General features: G+C 45.8%; 1 protein-coding gene across 4 annotated transcripts in view; it reads right to left on the bottom strand.

Moving 5' to 3' along the window:
- Positions 1–23,272, bottom strand: part of pam (peptidylglycine alpha-amidating monooxygenase) — a 213,904-nt gene that overhangs the window by 40,074 nt on the left and 150,558 nt on the right. For 2 of the 4 annotated variants that reach the window (XM_069892414.1, XM_069892415.1), the window contains exon 15: positions 16–327. The exons of the other annotated variants lie outside the window; for them this stretch is intronic. In XM_069892414.1, the coding sequence (XP_069748515.1) occupies positions 16–327 (312 nt within the window). The remainder of the gene's footprint in view (positions 1–15; positions 328–23,272) is intronic. 4 annotated transcript variants of the gene reach the window in all.

The following is a 23,272-nucleotide window of genomic DNA, read 5'->3' as shown; positions in this document are numbered from 1 at the left end:
GAGGATCTCACCCACCTCTGTGTTCAGCTTCCCTGCTGTCCACCCGAGGTCTGGGCTGTATAGCTGATGACAAGGCATTGCCAGAAGGCCTTGGTGTAGACTCAAGCCTGTGGAATTTGTGGACTCTGTCTCTTACCAAGGGAGAGTCAGCCCTTTCATCGAGTTCCAAGAACCCACTTGGACCAGAGGCAAGGTCCTTCTTTTGTACCACATTTACAATCTCAGCAACCAGGTCTGATTCTGCTTTGTGTGTAGGATTGTACTTATGCACATGAACAACATCTTCTCTTTCCCCTAAGAGCTTGGAAATTAGTGCATAAAAGTTACCTGTTAGAGATTATAAAACAGAGAAATGAAGACAGAGAGAGTAAGAAAAGCAGATCAGAAGATTTGATGAGATTAATAAGCTTCTAAAGGCAATAGCAATAGAACACAAAGATTGTTGCAATTAGTTTTAGTGGCAAAATGTTATCGTGAAAAGAATATTTGATTATAAAATACATCAGTTACAAATTTTAGTTGGCAAAATTCAACAAGTAATCTTTAGCTCTTTTCCATTGGCATCCCAGTTAACTGGCTATGCAGTGTCCCAGGATAGGAAGCTCTTTGTGCCTTTTCCATTGGGCCACCCTTAAATGGGACACAAATTGCTTTACCACTGAACACAACTCATCCATGAGGATCAGAGTATTCGCCCTTCAACTTTCTGCTGTCCCTTTTCCACTGGCTTTATCAGCACGTCAGCGTCAGCAAACACTGGGGATATGAGTAGAGGTAGAGGCGGTTAATCCCTGGTGTGAAATGACATCATTTGATGCCAGCGTTCAGACAATGTTCTTTTTCCACTGGACCTTGTCCCAGTAAATTCCCAGTTAATTCTATCTGAACAGGGATTAAAAATCAACAGATGGGCCATTTTGATTAGTTTACTGAATGCAGTGAATGCATAATAACCTCCAGAAAACGACTGTAATCCCAACCTACCAAGGGAATAATAATCACTCAATAACAAAATAAACAAATTGTTATTTCAGTAACATCTGGTAAAACAGGTACACAGAATAAGATTTATTTTCCTTTTGTTTTCTTCTTCTGGGTGAGAGCACTGCTTGTGTGAGTTCATAAATGATGTAATAGTTCCAAAACTAAGTTTGACTTATTGTAATATGCATCTAACACCAGAACTGAGGTTGGAAAGAGGTGTCACCAGCTGCAACAAAATCCTTTGCACACAGCTGTCACATAGATATATTACATGGAAATATTTGTTACCTTTATATTTTTTGTCTCTAAGCTATAAATGCAGTGTGCTCCAATTATTGCAAATGGATATAGGAATCCTTGTAAATAAAGCACGTGCCATTTTAATAAACAAAATATTAATCAAAATTGAGATTTACATTGCAATATTAATGAAATGGCATCACAATTGAGCATTCTTCATATCTTTACAAAGCCTATATATGGTTTGTGACAAAAAAAATTCTGTCCATGTTGCCTGCCTTTATCTTCCTGCACGGTCCTCCTAAATGCATCTGGATTCATAGAAACATTATAAAAGCTGAAAAAATTCTAAAATTACCGGTCCAATATTTTTGCAAACGAGAGCAAGTCCAAAACAGATGTTACAAGGAGGTATTGAATATTTTACATTTGTCACAAAGTGAACTAATATCAGTATAAATACGAACAAGTATGACTTTGGAGAAATGTAGACGATGAACCAATTTGAACTGAATAAGACTATGCCTATTGTTACGAGCCCAGAGGACCCCGAAACCCAGCAGCAACAGAAATTCACCAAGATAAATGGTTACTTAAACAAAAGTTGCTTTTAATTTTCTTTATACATAAGAACACGATCAAACTTTAATTTATCACTGCAGGTACACAATCCTTTATCCGGAACCCTTGGGGGACAGTGTGTCCCGAATTTTGGATTTTTCTGGATTTCGGAATGCCAGATTTAAACCCACCCGAATTTTGCTGCCGTATCCACCCGCACCCCCTTTCAGTCGTGCTGCCGTCTCCCCCCACCCCCGCCCACCCACTCACGTTGCCAGTCTCCCCCCCTCGCCCACCCGACTCGCACTGCCAGTCTCCCACCCGCCTGACTCATGCTGCCACCCCCCCCACCTCACCTGCCCGACTCGCGCTGCCTTTTCCCCCACCCGACGTGCTGACGTCTCCCCCACCTCACCTGCCCAAATCGCGCTGCCTTTTCCCCCACCCGACGTGCTGACGTCTCCCCCGCCTCACCCACCCGACTCGTGCTGACATCTCCCCCCCACCGTCCGCCCAACTCGCGCTGCTGTCTCCCTCCTCGCCCGCTCAACTCGCGCTGCGGGTCTCCCACCCGCCCGACTCACGCTGCCGTCTGCCCCCCGCCTCGCCCGCCCGACTAGCGCTGTCTTTTCCCCCTACCTTGCCCACCTGACTCGCACTGAGGTCTCCCCCCTCGCCTGCCCGACTCGCGCTGCCAGTCACACCCCCCCTCACCCACCCAACTCACGCTGCCATCTCTCTCCCCATTTGCCGGATTTTGGAACTTTTCGGATTTTAGATGTCCGGATAAAGGATTGTGTGTCTGTATTAACTTAAATTAACCCCCTTCTAGTTCTAAGCGCACTCATTATGTAATGTGTACATGTTCAGAAATGTTCTTTGTTTCACAGTCCAATCATTCACTTCTCACTTCTCCAAGTTCACTGGTATCAGGCAAATCTTATACTGTGTACAGAATTTAACATTTATGAATCTTCATCAGGCTTTGGTGTTTAAAATTAAATGGTTACTGCTCAGAAAGGTTCTTATTGGTTTCAGAGAATCGGACATACACAAACTGATTTCCTCCAATCAGTCATTTCAGTGTCTTGCTGAAGAAATTTGCCCCATTGTGGATTTTTCAAATGATAACCTCTTCTTCCAGGTCACCACAGAGTTCCTCTTGTTTCCCTGATTTCAGGAGAAACACCCTTGCCAGCCATTTCCTCTTGTAAGGACTACAAAGGTTTTGAACAGGCTGAACTCAGAACTCACAACCTATCTTCAAAATGGGGTCTTTCAACAAGCCTGCCAGCTTGCCATTTTGCCACCTTAACTGCTACTGTAGAACTGACTTCTCTCTCTCTCTTAGAGAATAATCCTGTTTGTTTTTTTTCATTTCTCTGCTTGTAAAAACCGAAACCTCTCCTAAGGCTCCAAACCCAATCTTTGAAAGATCTTATCTGCACTTGAGCCCAGCCTTTTCCATTTGCACCTGCTTTGGAAATTCTTTCCAAAGCAGTTTCATTGTCTTTTGCAAAGTCAACTGGAGCCTGAATGTCTGGCTTTGGCAAAGCTCTTGCATTTTAAATGAAATGTCTTTTGTGAAGTGTTACTCTGTGAAGAGACCTACACTAACCACCCCCCCCCCATAATCTATCTCTTTTGAAGGCATATAACCCGTAACATTAGCACATAATGATGAATCGTAAATCAGACCAAAAATTGAAGTCCATTCTTCCTCTGAGAAATAGATATTCAAATAATTCTCCCATTCAGTTTTAATTCCACTTAAAGAAATTGCTTTTATATTCAATAGTTCATAATATAAAGCAGATATCAAGCCTTTATGAGTAAATTGTAACTCAAACAGTTAATCAATATAATTTGGGTCAGGAAGAGTAGGAAATGTGAAAAGCTTAGAGCGAACAAAATGTCGAATTTGATGGTATCTGAAATAATGTCGATTAGATAGGTTAAATATCCTCCCCAATTGTTGAAGTGCTGTGTACAAAAAGATCTTTAAAATTATTAATACCTAAAAAATTCCTTCTTACTTCAGATCCATGTCCATAATTGCACTATTTGGTTTTTATAAAGATATAACTATTATTTTATCTTTTAATCAAAGACCGGTTATAGCATTCTTCACTTTGTTAGGAAGAAGAGCAATTCTGTTAAAATGGAAAGACGAGTTCCCGCCTACACATCATCAATGGTTATTAGATATTATGTCCTTTTTAAATCTGGAGAAAATTAGGTAAAATATCATGAAAATCAAGATTTCTTTTGATAAGACCTGGGGCCCATTTATAGCTCACTTCCCTCATTTGACTAATTATGTGTGATGGTGAATGTTACTAGGTGGCTTGTTTGGATCCCCTTAGGCCGCTTGTTCAGATTTAACACTACCCGCAATAGGATTTTAACCTTGATTCGCTGTGGGGTTGAATTATTTTTCTTTTCATTTTTTTCTTACTTGTCTCTTACAATACTTTATGTATTACCATTTATTGAATTTAGAATTAAGTAGTATTTGCCTCTGGACCATATGTTATTACAGGTATTTGTAAATCTGCAAAGGTTCCATTGCAATTGATATATTGCTTTTTTTTAATTCTTTTTCTGATAAACCTCAATAAAAATAAATTTAAAAGAAAGAAATATTATAAATGCACATCCATAATTAGAGGAAAATGTGGGAAAGGAGCCCCCTCCTTGCAAACCCAATCGCCAACTTTTGAAGACACACTTTACGCCCAGTCTTGACCCTGGTCAAAATCTATCCATGCTCTTTGGCCTGAGGTCTGCTCATCTCCATCCCTTCACATGCCACTTCTTGGGTGTGAAAGGTCAGTTAACTGACCCAATGCTGGGAGATAAGATCATAGACCATGGGCAGTGAGCTAAATCAGTTCTATTCAACCCCTTATCAGGAAAGACCCTCCTGAGAGAAGCTGGCTACTTAAAACGGTCATCGGAGAGACTTGGACACAGGCTGGGAGATAGTTTGTTGAGCACCCTCTGCTCCGTCTCCTGCAATAGCGTGGATCTCCCAATGGCCACTCACTTCAATTCCCCATCCCATTCCCCTGCTGACATATTTGTTCATGGTCTCACGCGCTGCCAGACTGAGAACACCTGCAAATTGGAGGTACAACACATCTCCCAACTGGGCACTGTCCAACTGAATAGCATTAATATCAACTTCTCTGGGTTTTGTTAAACACCCCCCCCACCCAGCCCCCTCACTTCTTCTCCTGTCACCTTCCCCCAGGTCTGTCTCTCCCTTCCCTGTTTCCTTTCGCAAAAACATGATAAACTCTCAGCTCATCCCTTATCATAGCCAATTAACTCCTTTTGTTGGTCTGGATTCCTCCCCCAATCAGCACTGTCTGAATTCTGAGACTTCCTGTTTCTGACTCTTTCTGCTTATTCCCCGAAGAAGGGCTCAGGCCAGAAACGTCAGTGATATATCTTTGCTTTTTATGGACAGTGAAAAGACTGGTTGAGGTTCTTCCATCATTTTGGTGTGATTTTTGCTACAATCTATATCTGCAGAAAGACCACCAAAGGGGCTGACTCCACTTGGCTGGCTGTCAATCAGTTAACCTGAATAGACCCCCTTAGGGGCTGACCCCAATCAGCCAACCTGAATATAAACCTGAGCTGGCCCCTCCTGAGCCAGACACACGGGGAGCCACCAGGCATGAACTGGTGTTTAGACTTTTACTGGGAAAAAAAGCTGATGTACAGTCTTTTGAGTTGGGGCCTGCTTGCTGCTACTTCAGCGCGCAACAATTTATTCCAGTAAAAATTTTAAAGAGAGACCATGGAGAAGTTTCTGATGATCGGGAGCCTGGAGATCAACCCTCAACACCCGGAAGCCCAGGCATGCTTCAAGATCTAGAAGCACGCGATTGAGGCGATCGTCCTAATGCAGGCTGAGGTGATCAACACTAGCTAGAAGGGTTCATGGTGCTCTGCACCAACCTGGGCCCGGAGCTTTCCAGGTCATCAAGGGCTGCATGGACTATAAATCTGCGAAGGCCATCCTGGAGAGCAGGTACAAGCCTCCAACAAGCGTGGTCTACGCCTGGTACCTGCTCAGCATCAGGTGCCTTTGTGGTGGCCCTGCGTGAGCTAGCCCGCCCGTGCCTGGCCAAGACTGGGTAACTGAAGGGGAAGTGGAGCGACTGATCTGGGATGCCTACGTGCGAGGGCTGCAGTCGAGGAGCGCCTGACAGAAACTGCTGGAGGAAAACATTGCCTCACTTACCAGGAGAATGGAGGTAGTCTGATCTCTGGAGGCTGTGCAGCTCATCATGCAGGGGTCTTCGATGCCTGACTCCCCCGACCTGCCTGGCAGATGAAAACAACCAGTTGCTGAAGGGCCCTACGTGGAGGAGACTATTGCAGCTGCCGGCGCAGCTCACGGGTCCCGGTGTGGGTCAGACAGGCGATCCCGCAAAGGCTGCCCAGCGAGGTACTCGCATTGCTCCCGATGTGGGAAAAAAGGCCACATTGCTATGGCGTGACTTTCCAGGCCCTCCGCGACCAGCTGGGAGCCACGCTGAACGTCACCACGTGCGAGGAGCGGGCAAAGCCATTATTCACCACACCACTTCTGCCCTCACTGCTGACATCACTTCTTGCCCAGCCACTGACCCACACCACTGCAGTGTACTCACCCGGGCGCCGCCATCTTCCTCTGGACGACTTCCGCCCATACCGAAGACGTCACTTCCGCTCGCTCGGATGACATCACCTCCAGCTTCACTGCTGATTGGGTCACCCAAATGCACCGATGCCACATGCATCCACCAGGAACTGCCATCTTGGGCCAGCTGGTCTCCGACTGCCGCAACTCACACACATCGATGGGACAACGTGGTCAACATGGGCGCATACCCGATCGCCCACCTGACACATCCCACGTCCCGGAAGGAAGCCACTGGCTGCTACTTGACTCATCCATTGGGGACCAGCGACTCAGACCCTGAGAAGGTCCTAGTGTCCACCACCTTATAAAGGGACATTCCCCACAGACTCAGACACTCAATGATGGACATTGCTGTCAATGTGGAGGTAACAAAATGCCTGTTCGATAGCAGTAGTACTGAAGATTCATGCACCTGAAAGTGGCCCTGACACTAAAGCTCAAAATCTATCTGACAAACTTTTCCATCGCTTTTGCTGCTCATGACTGCTCCATCACGGCGCTGCTCAGTGGAATTGATGGGGGGGTGGGGAAGGAGAACATACCACAGGTTCAGGCTCCTGGTGATGCGCCAGCTCTGTATTTCAGTCCTCAGGACTGGACTTCCAGTGCGACCTCCAAAGCCTCACCCTCACATTTGGCAGCCCCTTCCCTACTCGCACTCCACAGCACACAGCCCAGCGACTGCCCCCAATCCACCTATGGCCTCTCCAAGCTACGGGTAACACCTCCTGCACTCTTCAACTACCTTACATCAAATTGCATGCCCATAGCTGGCAAGAGCAGGTGGTATAATAGAGCCCAGTACCAGTCCCTGGAGAGCCCAAGTCCTAGTGGTAAAAGGTGGTACCAAACAGAGGATGGTCATTGACTATAGCCAGACCATAAACCAGTACATCCAACTGGATGCCTACCCCCATCCCGAATAGCCGACATGGTCAATGGGATTGCCTGCTATAAGGTCTTCTTGACAATTGACCTAAAGTCGGCCTACCACCAGCTCCCTCTCCAGGATAAACCATATACCGCCGTCGAGGCAGACAGGCACCTCTACCAGTTCCATCGGGTCCTGTTTGGGGTCACTAATGGGGTCTCCGTTTTTCAGTGGGAGATGGGCCACATGGTAGATCAGCACAACCTAAAAGCGACCTTCCCGTACTTGGACAATGTAACCATCTATGGCCACGACCAGCAGGACCACGATGACAACCTGGAGAGAACCTCATTTACAACAAGGAGAAGTGCGTGTTCAGCAGCACCCACCTCACCATCCTGGGGTACATCGTGGAACGTGGTGTCATTGGTCCTAACCCAGAATGCATGCGCCCAATAATGGAACTGCCCCTCCCCAGATGCCTTGGGCTTTTCTCCTTTTACTCCCGGTGGGTCCCCCGCTTCACCATCTTTCCCTCCCCCCCCACCGAGGAGCAAGCAGCTTTTGCTTACATTAGGGAGGACATCGCTGATGCCACGATGCGTGCCGTGGACGAGGACACCCCATTCCAGGTGGACTGCGATGCCTCTGATGTTGCCCTCACGGTCACCTTCAACCAGGGGGGGGGGCAACCTATGGCCTTCTTTTCCAGGACCCTCCACAGTTCCGAGCTCAGGCCATTGAAAAGGAGGCGGAGGCAATCGTGGAAGCGGTCCGCTACTGGTGCCACTTCCTGGCAGGCAGGAGAATCACCCTCCTCACCGACCAATGTGCAGTGGCTTTCATGTTCAGCACCACCCATAAGGGCAAGATCAAGAACAATAAGATCTTGGGCTGGAGAGTCGAGCTGGCCACGTTCAGCTACGACATGCAGTACAGACCGAGGAAGTTCAACGACTCCCCCGACGCCCTGTCCCTGACCTGCACCACTGTGCACGACACCCTTTATCACCTGGGTGTCTCACGCCTGTACCAGTTCATCAAGTCCTGGAACCTCCACTTCACCGTCCAAGAAGTCAGGACCATGACTTGAGTCATGCAGGGTCTGTGCAGAGGGCAAATTGTGCTTCTCCCGCCTGCCACAGGTCCACGTCATCAAAGGCCACTTGGCCCTTCAAACAGCTTAGCATCGACTTCAAGGGCCCCCAGCCTTCCATGAACAAGAACATCTACACCTCCACAGCCACTATTGTCAGGGCACTGACACTGACACAGATCCACAGTGACTAGGGGTCCGGTTTCATGAATGAGGAGCTGTGCCAGTACCTGGTAGCACGAGGCATTTCGACTAGTCGCACGACTAGCTACAACCTGAGAGGCAATGAGCAGGTGAAGCGTGAAAATGGGGTGATCTGAAAGGCAGTCCTCCTGGCCCTGAGGTCCAAAGGCTAGTCCGTTGACTACTGGCAAAGGGCCCTCCCCTTCCATCAGGTAACAGTCACCCATCCCATTAGGTCGCACTTGTGCACAGCTACTAATCAGACCCCTCATGAGTGCCTTTTCTCATTCCCCAGGAAATCAGCGCCTGGAGTCTTCTTCCCAGCTTGGCTCACACCTCTGGGACCGGTGCTCCTCCGCAAACATGTATGGGCCCAAAAGTCCGACCCACTGGCCGAGCAGGTGCTCCTCTTCCACACCAACCAGACCTACGCCTACATCAGGTACCGCAGTGGCCGTGAGAACACTGTCTCGACTCGGGATCTGGCACTCGCAGGGGCCTCACTCCCCCTCCCCAGCATCACGACTACCCGGCCCAACCTCCCCACCATGGGTACCCTTGGCTCACCCAGGATCAGGGTGCTACCTTCTCCCTCCAGAGAGCCCCACTCCTGGCGGACCAGACACACCCAGCCACCACCCCCCGTGGACAGACATACAGATAGACCCACTCTGCCCTCACTGACGCCTGCCACGGCTACGCTGGACCCAGCCAACCCTGAGGCAACAACCACGCCCTCACCGACCTTTGACCAAGAGTCGGGCCTGCGACAGTCCCAGAGATTCTGATGGCCGCCGTACCGCCCGAATCTGTAAATACCACCTGGCACTGTTTTACACCCCCACCCAAGACAATTTTAAGAAGGGAGTGAATGTGGTGATATGACCACCAGCGTACTGCAGGGGGTGATCTCTGCACCTGCAAGAAAATCACCTAAGAGGCTGACCCCACCTGGCCGGATGTCAATCAGCTGACCTGAATATAAACCTGAGCTGGTCCTTCCTGAGCCAGTTACACGGGAGCCACCAAGGCATGAACTGGTGTTCAGACTTTTACTGGAATATACCATGCTGTACAGTCTTTTGAGTTTTGTGTTTGCTTGCTGCTACCTCAGTGCACCACAGAGGCTGAGGATGAGCTGGTTTCCAGTAAGGTCAGGCCAGGTAAGATCTTTGTATTTAAACTAGGAATAGTTAATGAAGACAGCAGCTAGGGAAGTGGAATGCTTTGAATGCAGCATGAGGGAAATCTGGGACAGTACTATTGTCCCTGATGGCTACACTGGCAAATAGGTGCATCCAGCTGCAGCTCCAAGTTAGGGAACTGAAGCTGGATGAACTCTGTATTTTTCAGGAGGCAGAGACAGTGATGGAGAGGAGCTTCGGGAGACAGTCAACCCCAAAAGTCAGGAGGCAGGTAGCTGGATGACTGTTAGGAGATGGAAGGGGAATAGGCAGATTGTGCAGAGAACCCCTGTGGTTGTTCCCCTCAATAATATGTATACTATTTTGGATACTGTTGGGCAGATGATCTACCAGGGACATCATGGTGGTCATGGACTCTGTTCCAGAGTCTAGCCCTTTGGTTCAGAAGGGAAGGGGGTGAGAAAGGGAGCTATGGTGATTGGGGTCTTGGTGGGTTAGGCGAACTGATAGGAGATTCTGTGAGTGAAGTTGAGGCACCCGGATGGTATGCTGCCTCCCAGGTACCTGGGTCTGGGACGTCTCTGATCGAGTTCACAGGGAGAAGGCAAGCAGCCAGATGTTATGGGTCCATTTGGTGACCAATGACATAGATAGGAGTAGGGATGAGGTTCTGAGGAGGGAATATAGGGTGTTAGGAAAAAAGTTCAAAAGCAGGACTTTAAAAGGGTAGTCATCTTGGGATTGCTGCCTGTGCCACGTGCTAGAGGGTAGGAATAGGAAGATATGGTAGATGAATGCATGGCTGAACAGTTGGTAAAGGGGGCAGAGGTTCAGATTTGTAGATCATTGGGATCTCTTCTGGGAAAAGTCTGACCTGCACAACAAGGATGGCTGCACCCGAGCTGGAAAGGGACCAATATCTTGGTGGGCAGGTTTGCTAGAGCTGTTGGGGAGGGTTTAAACTAGTTTGGCATGGGGAATGGAACTGGAATGGGAATGCAGAAGGTCAAAGCATGATGCTGTGTTCTGAGTTTGTGAGGAAGGACAGGCAGGGGATGAAACATAAAATAATCAGTTTGATGGTTTGAAATGTGTCTATTTATACACTAGGAGTATTACGAATAAAAAGGATGAGCAAAACATAGATCAGTACGTGAAACTACGATGTTGTGGCCATTACTGAAATTTCTGGGAGCAAGGGCAAGATTGGCTGATACAAGTACTGGGATTAGATGTTTTAAAAGGAATAGGATTCAAGGTAAGTGGGGGAGAGGGAAAGAGTAGAATTGCTGGTCAGGGATAATATCAAAAGCTATAGAAAGGGAGGACACTACAGAGGGAGTATCCACTGAGTAGGTGTGGGTGAAAATCAGAAATAGGAAGGGAGCTATCACTGTGCTAGGAATAGTCTACAGACCCCCAAATAGTCCTCAGGACACAGAGGAGCAGATTTTGGAACGGTTCAGGAAGTACAGGGTTGTAGTTATGGGAGATTTCGACTTCCCTAATATTGACTGGCACCTCCTGACTGCGAGGGATAGGAGGGGCTCAATTTGTCAGATGTGTCCAAGAAGGATTCCTGACACAGAACATGGACCAGTCGACGAGAGGAGAGGCCACACTGGATCTAATTCTGGGTAATGGACCTGGTCAGGTGGCGGGCCTCTCAGCGGATGAGCATTTTGGTGAGAGTGACCACACCTCCCTGACCTTTAGCATAGCCATGCACAAGGATAAAAGTGGACAAAATGGGAAAGTGTTTAACTGGGAAAGGGCTAATTACCATGGGATGAAGCAGGAATTTAGAGTTATTTTGGATAACTGAGCAGGCGGCTGGGGCCCTGTTGAGAGTCCATGGCCAGGAGTTCGGATGGGTGGGTGGCCGGGGCCTGCGAAAGAGTTTGCGGTCGGGGCATCAGAAGCTTGAATGGGCAGGTGGCCAGGGCCAAAAATAGGGGGGGGGGGGGGGGAAATCAACTTTTACACGGTATCGATTATTACTTGCATATATACAGTAGTAACTGTTTATTGCAAATAGCTTTTACCTCATTGAGTCAGAAGCAGGGACAATGTTTCAAATGTACAAGGAGTTGATTAAACTGCTTGTGGGGCACTGTGCACAGTTTTGACCACCCAACCCTTTCTCTCTGGTGCATAGAAGGCAAAAGGGGAATCTTGTAGTCATTTATAAAATTATGTGAGCCATATACAAGGTCAATAGTCATTGCCTTCTCTCCACCTCCCACACCCTGCCCACCGCACCATAATTTGTGAATCTAAAACGAGAGGGCATAATTTTAAGGTGAAAGAGAAAAGATTTAAAAGGGATTTAAGGGGCAACTTTGTCACAGGGGGTGGCAGGTAAATGGAAAAAACTGCCAGAGTAAGTGTGGTGGAACACTGTATTACAGGCATAGTATTGATTGGCCCACCCCTAATACTGTAACTCCTCCCTCTCCGGGAATCCTAATAAAGGCAGTACTGCCCAATCCCCTCCCTCAGTACTGCCTTGGAATCGGGCCAACAGCATGTAAGAGATGCCTGTAAGTTTATAGCAATTAAAACCTATTAATCTCGACTTCTAGTCTACTGGGTCTAATTGATAGCGATACAGTAAGTGGTAGAAACATGGACAATCAAAAGACATTCAGACAGGTACATGGTTAGGAAAGGTTCAGAGGGAACAAGGCTGAACACAGGAAGGTGGGACTAGCTTGGATAACATGGACAAGTTGGGCCAAAGGACTTGTTCTCATACTGTAGAACTCCATGACTCTTCAATAATCCCTTGCCTTCTCAGGAATCTCCAAATACCACAGAATTAGCATTGAAAAGGCAAGCGCAATTTCCAATCTTCTCTCACTGAGCCTCTGATCGTCCACTCTTTCATTTTCCAAAATAATTTTCTTACTTTTAAATACCAGAGATGATGCAATTGTTCATTATTCAGTCATTTCTTTAACCCTGCAAATCTTACATTACACAGGAAAGTATATTTGTGTAGTGTTGTTAAAAATAGCTTCAATAACAATTGGGTGGCACAATTGGTGTGGTGGCTAGTGCAACTTCTTCACAGCACCAGCAATCGGGACCTGACCTGGGTTCGAATCCTGCACTGTCTGTAAAGAGCTTGTTTCTCCATGGGTTTTTTCCAGGGGCTCCAGTTTCTTCCCATCCTTATAAAATGTACCGAGGTTTAGGTTAATGGGGTGTAATCTGGGTGGCACAGACTCGGAGGGCCGAATTGGCCTGTTACAGTGCTGTATGCCTAATTTAATTTAATAATTTGAATTTATGAACCGCATGAAGTCACATTTTTCTCACATCTTTTCCCTACATTACTCCAGCTTTGATTCATTACTCACAAAATATTAATGTTTGTACATTCAAGTAGCTTTGATCAGAAATAATCAAATAGTGAAATAAGTAGGAAGAGATTTCATGGATACCAGTTCCCAGAGTGTTGCTGACGAGCAGTTCTACTCAATTTGCTATTTTTACACTATAACGGGAAAGGGCAGGTTTTAAGATCACATTGTGGCGGCACACAACTAGGCAGGGGAACTGGCCCCTCTTGTAATCCACGCGGCAGGGCAGCCGGCCAAAATGGCGCCTTCGGGGGTTTCCCCTTCTTCTCAGCGCAAGGCTCAGAAGCCCGCAGGACCACGTGACGCCCGGGTGACGTCAGCGCCCCCCAGCGTGGTTCTGTGAGTATAAGTCCAGCCCAGCAGCCTGCAATAAATCAGTTCTGCTCACTGAGCTCAACCAGACTGGTTGTGTGTTCTTTTAGTAGCAGTGTAGCTGCCGCTACAACATCAAACCTGGAAGCAAGTTTTCCAGATATGCTGGTCCCACCTCTCTGGAATTCAACATTGGATCCTATACCTCTGCTTTCACCCTTGTAATATTTTTCCAAATATTTGTTCATTTCCCTTTCCTACATTAAATTCTCATTCTGCCATTTCTCCAAAATCTAGTGTAAGAGGGGGAAAAATATCCACAGAGCAGTAAAAATGTTCGTTTAGCAAGGATTTTAGTCATTTAATTAAATAACTATTCCCAAGCCTAAACTCTTAAAATGTTGGTAGAGAAATAAAATTTGAAACAATAGTTCATTTTAATAACAGACATGAATATTTTACCACCATTGTTTGCAGAATAACTGCAGTTTAGAGGTTTCCCAATGAAACTGGTCCCATGTGGGACATTGCGCGGAGTTCTAAAATTTCAAGATTTTAGCTCTAAGAACAGAAAAAATAAAATACTCAGAATGCCTTAAACAGAAACCTTATTTTTTTTAGTATCCAAGTGATTCACAGGAGTGCTACTAAACAAAAAAAACAGTACATAAAAATATGCTGCAAGAAAAATCTGACAGCCATGGGGCATTAAGGCACATGTGGAAGTACTTGGTCAAAATGGCATGTTGTAAGCAGGAGCATAAGAGAGGAAAGAAAGGTAGAATGGTACAGGGAGAGAATTCCAAAGCCAAGGACAGTGCCGGTGTGGCCAACAATATGAAAGTGGCACGGTTGACGCAGCAGTTATCACAATGCCTTTATGGCGCCAGTAATCGGGACTGGACTGGCCTTTGAATCCTGGGCTGTCTGTAAGGAGTCTGTACCTGCATGGGTTTTCCCCGGGGGCTCTGGTTACCTCCCACTTTTCAAAATGTACCGGGGGTGTAAGTTAATGGGGTGTAAATTGGGTGGCACGGACTCGTGGGTCAAAATGGCCTGTTAATAATTTGAACTTATGAATTGCTTGTCTAAATTAAATTAAATTTTAAAAACTGAAGTCTAACAGGCCAGAATTGGAAGGGCATTGACATGATGAGGCTGTATGGCTCAAAGAGCTGACAGTCGCAAACAGAAGGGGAGAGTCCATGTAAACATTTGAAAACGAAAATAAGATATTTAAAATTGGCTTGCTGTCAATAGAAGTCATCAAGCATTTGGATATAACCCTGCCTCCCAGGAGCCCAGGTCAGGGATGTTCAAATTCCGTCCACAGCATTCTTAAAAGGGAGAGCTGACAACCGGAAGTTGGGCATGTGGTCCAATTTTACATGTTAACAATGTAACTCATTATACCTTTAAAATATGCTTCAAAGAGCACTTTCCTTCCCACAGCTATTAAAACAATTTTTTTTGGCTACATTTTGCTAATTCCTTCTCTAGATGATAGGTATAAAAGCAATGAGAAGTGATATGGGAGTGGACAATTTGAGCCTGTTCCATCATTCAATATGATCGTGACTGATCTTCTCCCAATACCATCTACTGCTCATTAACCTCATTGCCCTGTAGAACGCCGAGGTTAGCTTACAAGTCAAGCAATCTATCAACCTGCACTGTTTTGGTATAGAGAAGGAATCCGGAGCACCTGAAGAAAACCCACACAGTCACAGGGAGAACATGTACACACCCAACTGCTGGAGGTTCTGCCCCAAATGTATTGGAGACACAGGATACCATGGATAAATTCATATGCATCAAGATTATAATGCATTTGCTATGTCAACCCAACTTGCGTCTGCTCACTCAACCTATCCAAATTGGCATCTTCCTCACAACCTCACCCAATTTCATGATGTTGGCACATTTAAAAATATTACATCCAATTCCCTCATCTAAATCATTTTTCTGCATACACTTACCAATGTGAGCAAACTAATTTAGCTGCATAGTCCATCAGTCAATACAAAACATTTGGCCAATTAAAAGAAAACCAACAAGTTATTAATACCTATGTGGGACAAATCTACAACAGCACAATGTTCTTCCACGAAACATGAGTACTTGTATTTGGTAAATGGTCCTGAAAAATCTACTGAAATATATGCTTTGTTTATTATGGTTATATTTTGTCTATAAATAGAATGAGTGGATTCAGAGTATCACTGGGGATATTGATCACTGACCAGAAAATGAGCTGTTTCCACTCACATTCTTCATCAAGCCTAGATTTATGCAACCCACCACTGTTTAAGAGAACAGAAATAATACTCTTTTTTTAAATGAAACTTGTGAAATGCATCCTCAATTCATTTAAGAGCTGCCAATTTACTTCAATGATTTTTAATGATATGCTAGCAAAAGGTAACCATTGCTTGGTCCACATTGGTGACAGGGATCTCCCAATGGACAACCATTTCAATTCTGCACCCCACTCCCCATGCCGACATGCCTGTGCACTGTCAAACCAAGGCTACCCGTAAAGTGGAGGAGCAAAACCCATTATTCTGTCTGGGCACTCCCCATCCAGGTGGTATGAACATCAACTTATCTGGTTTCTACGAGACCACTCCCATTCTCTTTCTTTTCCCTATCCCTCCATCTCCTTTCCTTCAGCTCTCCAGACCCTTCCCACTCCATTCACAGTTATCACCCATCACCACCACCCCCCCCCACCGTTTTCTGTTGTTCATTGTATCACTTATCCATCTTTTGCCTGTTCTCGTCGCCCCACCATTTTATTCAGGCACCTGCCTATATTTTACTCATATCCTGAAATGTTGGCTCTGTCGTTCTATAAAGTATGCTTTGACCAGCGTTGGGTTTTCATCACAATGCAAAATTAGTTTCACACAAGCCGCTTGTACATTTCTCTTCCTCTTGTGTTGACATTGAAATGCAGTTACTCGATTATTTTCTCTTTCCGCAACACACCAAAAGTGCATTTGAACAATAATAATAGCTGTGTTGTTACGAGGGAACAACTTGCAACATTCTATTATTCGTGACAAAGGTTTGCTCAGTGATTATTTAATTTTATAGGGCATAAATAGTATTTTAAGGTCACACTACCTGGTAACAGATTTTGTTTGAAAGAACCGCATCATTTGATTGATGCCTCATGGATTAGTTATTGAAAAAACAGCAGTGCCACAGCACAGTTCTTTAGAGCAATGAAGCACATGAGCAGTAGGTGAACAGGCATCACTTAATGCTGCAGTGAGTAGAGCAGATATTTGGAGGGGTGCCATGTCGTGTGCCAGAATCACAGCTGTTCGTCACAATGGGCTAGATTTTGCTGTGGGTGCGATAGTGAAATTAGCCCACAAACACAGACGGCGACTTTCGGAGATCAAACATGTAGTTAAAAGGGAAAAAAATTAAACCATGTTGCGTTTCTCCTAGAAAATAGCACAATGGCTGACTAATCAAATACTGACTCACATGATAGGTTTGAATTGAACCTGAACAAAAAAAATAATCAAGGTTTTTGCATATTTCCAATTGAACCTCACTTTTCAAAGCAATTATTGTCCCAGGTAAAACAATTGTGAAGTATTTAGAAATAGGGAGTTTATAATTCATTACCATTAGATGACTGTGAAACCATTAACCTACAGCATCCACCCTGCTACCCGAACCTTAGCAGATGAGCTGCAATTTGCAGACAATTCTCATGTTTGAATATATTCAGTGGAGCTCCCAGTCATTGTTGATTCACTTACTGAGCATGAAAGGATGTATTTTACACTTGACATCTGCAAACAAATGGTCCTCAACAAAGCACCTTTTTTGTTATTTTGAGATCAGCTTTATTCATATATATGAAAATTAAAAAAAAGTGCTTTTTAATTAAAAAAGAATTTAAACATACAGAACGGTAACAGGCCATTTCGGCCCACAAGCCAGTGCAGCTCAATTTACACCCATTTAACCTGCACCCCCGGTACGTTTTGAAGGGTGGGAGGAAAACCCGGCGGAAAATCCACTCAGACACGGGGAGAACGTACAAACTCCTTACAGACAGCGTGCGACTCGAACCCCGGTCCCGATCGCAGGCGATGTAATGGTGTTGCACTAACTGCTACGCCAACCATGCCACCCCTATGTACGGTTTTCTTTGCATTCACAGCGTCATTCAATCTTTTCATTCACAGTCTCCTATACATCTGCAGTCTAAGCACTTTCTGTACATAGAGCAGCATTACCAGCAATATTGCCCCCTTTTGGGAGATACAAGACGTTAATGTTCGAGAGCAAACCTCCAGGAGATAGCGGAGTGATTGTGGAAAAAGATAGTATGCCTCCAGTCAAAGACAGAAATGGAAAGGTTGAGCATGGCAGGAATAATGCTCTGAGTTCCATCTATTTCAAAGCGAGAAGGAGTGAAGGAAAGGCGGATGAGTTTAGAGCAAGGATCAACATGTGAAATTTAGGAGGGGCAGGAATGGCAGCTCAAAGTTCCAGGATATCGTTGTGAAAGAGAGGGTAGGATGGTGTTGCTAAGTCATGGAAAATGTCACAGCAGTGCTCAGTCAGAACAGATGAGATGGCTCATCTCCTGAGGTATATGGAAAGAACTGAGGAATAGACCAGATACCAAATAGATCCAATACTATTTCTTGTCATGTATTAAAACAGAAATGTAATAATGCACAAAATTACCTTCAGTCTGCCAGAGATTCACCAATAGCTTGGCACCTCTTACTGTCAGAGTAAGAGAAGCAAAAGAACATTCCCTCAGAATCACCAAGTGACCGAGGATTCGCCTCCAGTGCTCCCACAGCCTCTGTGGCTGCACAAGGCTTCAGATCAATTCAAATGCTTGGCAACCCGAGCCCAGATTCAAACCTCCGAGATGATGAGGAAGCCTTTAGCGCCCAGGGTCCCTGGGGAGCCCTCAGCGCCCTCTCGAATTCTCATTCCGATATTTGGTTGTCATGAGCCAGTCTCCAGCAGCCCATAGCCTGTGGGGGTTCATCACCTGCAATTTGCCAGCAACTCGCTACTGGCTCGTATCCCTCAGCCGCAGACCCCTCGCTGGTCCGCCACCGCAGGTGCTGCCCTTAGGGTCATCTCCTCTGCTTCTCTTTCTCAACTAGGAAGTGTTCTCCCCATTACTGGTGCCCTGCACTGGTCCGCTGCCACCCCAGAGTCTGCAACCCCTCGTGGCCGCTGCCGAATCCAGGTGCCGCCATCTTGGACCCAAACCCCGCGATTAAATAAAATACCATCAGCTCCTTGAACAGGTGGTTTAAAGCCTGTACAGAGCCTTTGGCAGAAGTTCTGCGTAGTAGGACCTTCAGAGCATCGCTGTTCGGTGAGATAAGTAGAGGACATGGATTTTGGGTGAAAGGTGAAATGTTCAAGGGGAATTTTTGGGGGAACTTCTTCACAGAGGGTAATAGATGCGGGTTCAATTTCACACAGGAGAAATTTGGATAGATCCATGGATGGGAGAGGGATGGAGGTCTATGGTCTGGTCGATGGGACTCGGTAGAAAAAGTTTGGCACAGTCTAGATGGGCCAAATGGCCTGTATCTATGTTGTAGAATTGTGTGGTTCCATGCTTCTACACAGGTCCAGAAATACCTTAGTCTGTAGTCCATCCCACAAAGCCTTTGCAAAGGCTGCACAAATCTTCAGTGCATTCCTTGGCATGCATGCCTGCAGACTGAAATATTCTAGTTGGCAGCATACCCTGGGGACATCTGATTGCACTGGAAGACCAATAGGTTTCAGGCAGACCAAAGTGGACTCTTCACCGAGTTCCTAGGATCAGCCCTCAGTTGCTCGGGGTGAATCTTGCCAAGGACCCTTGCATCCTCTTCCAGGCCTTCTTTGCAAATGCACAGCCAACAAAGAAGTGGGTAATAGTCTCACCCTCACCGCAGCTGTACTGAGAGTCATATGGGTTGGGAATGAGTCTGTGACCAGGTAGAAAGAATCTGACAGGGAGGGCTCCTCTCATTGACAGACAAACAGGGTCTGGCTGTTTGTTTGCATGTTACAGCAATACAAAAACAAAGGCGAGAAATCAGACTGCTCAAACTACAGGGGAATCACGTTGCTCTCCATTGCAGGCAAAATCTTCGCAAGGATTCTACTAAATAGAATAATACCTAGTGTCGCCGAGAATATTCTCCCAGAATCACAGTGCGGCTTTCGCGCAAACAGAGGAACCACTGACATGGTCTTTGCCCTCAGACAGCTCCAAGAAAAGTGCAGAGAACAAAACAAAGGACTCTACATCACCTTTGTTGACCTCACCAAAGCCTTCGACACTGTGAGCAGGAAAGGGCTTTGGCAAATACTAGAGCGCATCGGATGTCCCCCAAAGTTCCTCAACATGATTATCCAACTGCACGAAAACCAACAAGGTCGGGTCAGATACAGCAATGAGCTCTCTGAACCCTTCTCCATTAACAATGGCGTGAAGCAAGGCTGTGTTCTCGCACCAACCCTCTTTTCAATCTTCTTCAGCATGATGCTGAATCAAGCCATGAAAGACCCCAACAATGAAGACGCTGTTTACATTCGGTACCGCACGGATGGCAGTCTCTTCAATCTGAGGCGCCTGCAAGCTCACACCAAGACACAAGAGAAACTTGTCCGTGAACTACTCTTTGCAGATGATGCCGCTTTAGTTGCCCATTCAGAGCCAGCTCTTCAGCGCTTGACGTCCTGCTTTGCGGAAACTGCCAAAATGTTTGGCCTGGAAGTCAGCCTGAAGAAAACTGAGGTCCTCCATCAGCCAGCTCCCCACCATGACTACCAGCCCCCCCACATCTCCATCGGGCACACAAAACTCAAAACGGTCAACCAGTTTACCTATCTCGGCTGCACCATTTCATCAGATGCAAGGATCGACAATGAGATAGACAACAGACTCGCCAAGGCAAATAGCGCCTTTGGAAGACTACACAAAAGAGTCTGGAAAAACAACCAACTGAAAAACCTCACAAAGATAAGCGTATACAGAGCTGTTGTCATACCCACACTCCTGTTCGGCTCCGAATCATGGGTCCTCTACCGGCATCACCTACGGCTCCTAGAACGCTTCCACCAGCGTTGTCTCCGCTCCATCCTCAACATCCATTGGAGCGCTTACACCCCTAACGTCGAAGTACTCGAGAAGGCAGAGGTCGACAGCATCGAGTCCACGCTGCTGAAGATCCAGCTGCGCTGGATGGGTCACGTCTCCAGAATGGAGGACCATCGCCTTCCCAAGATCGTGTTATATGGCGAGCTCTCCACTGGCCACCGTGACAGAGGTGCACCAAAGAAAAGGTACAAGGACTGCCTAAAGAAATCTCTTGGTGCCTGCCACATTGACCACCGCCAGTGGGCTGATAACGCCTCAAACCGTGCATCTTGGCGCCTCACAGTTTGGCGGGCAGCAACCTCCTTTGAAGAAGACCGCAGAGCCCACCTCACTGACAAAAGGCAAAGGAGGAAAAACCCAACACCCAACCCCAACCAACCAATTTTCCCTTGCAACCGCTGCAATCGTGTCTGCCTGTCCCGCATCGGACTTGTCAGCCACAAACGAGCCTGCAGCTGACGTGGACCTTTTACCCCCTCCATAAATCTTCGTCCGCGAAGCCAAGCCAAAGAAAAGAAAAACAGCAATGAGGCATTCTGCCAAATGGTTTTGACAGTCTGCTCGGGGAACTATGCAACAGGTCTATCGCATCGTCCTCCCAGTGTTGATCACCACCTGATGGACTTTGCTCAAAGATATTTCTCTGAAAGAATTTTTCCATGAAGAACAGGTAGGGTGGCAATGTCCAACAGAGTAAGATATTGCATAAGACAAGACCAGGCCCATCCTTCCCAACACTTGGTGTTGCATACTTCGGTTTATGTACAGCCACAAACAAGGTGGCCATCAAGAGCTTTGAAAGGTCCTCAGTGAAGCCAAGAGATGACAATGCACCAAATTAAAGTCCTGAGAACATCAGAGACATGTGGCACCTATAGCAGGGAGTGCTTGATATTACAGAATACAAAGCAAAGCACAGCAGCACAAAATGGAAAGGAGAAAAACTACTCGATGAGTTAAACGTGTTCTCTGCTCTCTTCAAATAAGGAGGCAGCAGGGAGGTGACATCCACATCTATAATTACAAGTGATGTCACACCCATGATCACTGTTGCTCAGTTAAGGGTGGTTTTCTAGAGGATTAACCAGCAGAAAGCAACTGGCCTGGATCAAGTCCTGGGACACGGCCAGAGAGCTTACAGAGAAAAACTGGTGAATGTATCTAGAAACATCTTTGATATCTCCCTGCAACAGGGCAGTACCTACTTGCTTCAAGAAGGCCACCATCTTATCAGAACTGAAAAAAAAATGGGCCTAAATGCCTACTAGTGGTTCTGACATGCACCATCATGAAGTTCTTTTGAGGCTGGTCATTGCTCACATCAACTGCAGCTATCGGCTAGCCTTGACCCCCTTCAATTTGTCTACCAACAAGTGGGGACTATGTTTCTAAGGCCTAAACAACTTACAGCAGACATCTCAAGGCATTGGAGAATACCATCAATGCTGCTTTTGCAAACTACTCCAAATTCACTGAAATTGATAAGCAAACCAGCATCAATGATCTCTTTATAGCCAACATTCCTTGTATTAAGTCCTTAGCTACATTTGTTTGATGACATTGATATCATCCCCAAAACCAAATTCCTTGGACATGTTTATCCAAGTTCTTATATGACAAGAGGTTACCAGCTGTAAAGATCAAAATGGATTTCAAACTTGCAAGAAATTCTTTTTGTGGCTTTCTGGCTGTTATTCAATATATTTTTGTGCTGTGTCCTAGCAACATCTTTGAGCCAAGGCTACAGATGAGATTTTGGCCATGTTAGAAAGATGCAAAATGGAGGGATCGATAAAGTTCCAACAATTTCTATTGACCATTTAACAATGTTTTAACGGCTTGTAACAAGGTATAGCAACTGATAATAAGATCTAACAGTGTTTATTACTGCTTAATAAACTTTGGAAAACTCAACTTTAGTACGAATTTGTTTGAACGAGTCATCGACAACAACATTTTGATGTCCTCCAAGCGACCTTAAAGGAAAGTAGTCACTACATCAGCTGTCAGACAGATGAAAAAGATGTATTCAAACCTTCCCTTTCCAAATTGCTGCAATCCAACCGACCCCTGGGAATCCCTGGACAATGACGTGGCAGAGAAGGAACATGTCGAATAGCAGTGATAACCTTGAGTTTGTGTACCTGATGCACACAGAAGCCACATATAGTGGTGGGAACAGGGTGAGGGGTACCACTTCGCAAATTAACCAGACCAGCAATCCCCTGCCCCTTCTGTGGAAGTCTGCTGTTTCCATACAAGTCTCATTAGCTGCCTTAGAACCACAATACTAGAGCAGAAACACATTTTTGATTCTGAAGGATCAACTTTTGTGCACTATTTTAAAAAATATATATTTTTAAACTTTCTTTTTGTTTCTGATGTCTCTCAATCTAACACTTCAACCCTGTTATTTGGCTTCTCGTGCCAAATTTAATATTTAAGATCTAACCATTACTTCCTGGTTCAAATACCAACAATTATTTAATCTAATTAATGAACTAGACAGTGTCTCTATTCAAATAGGTGTGAATACTATTTAGAGGGTGGCATTGTGTTTTAGCTCTGTTACAGGGATGTAACAAGATTCCCAAGAAAGTCTGTGACAAGTGCAAGCATACAAACTGGTATCAACCGCACACCACTGA

This window comes from Narcine bancroftii, chromosome 1, assembly GCF_036971445.1.
Source record: "Narcine bancroftii isolate sNarBan1 chromosome 1, sNarBan1.hap1, whole genome shotgun sequence".
Taxonomy (NCBI): Eukaryota; Metazoa; Chordata; class Chondrichthyes; order Torpediniformes; family Narcinidae; genus Narcine; species Narcine bancroftii.
This window is presented reverse-complemented; position numbering and strand designations above follow the sequence as displayed.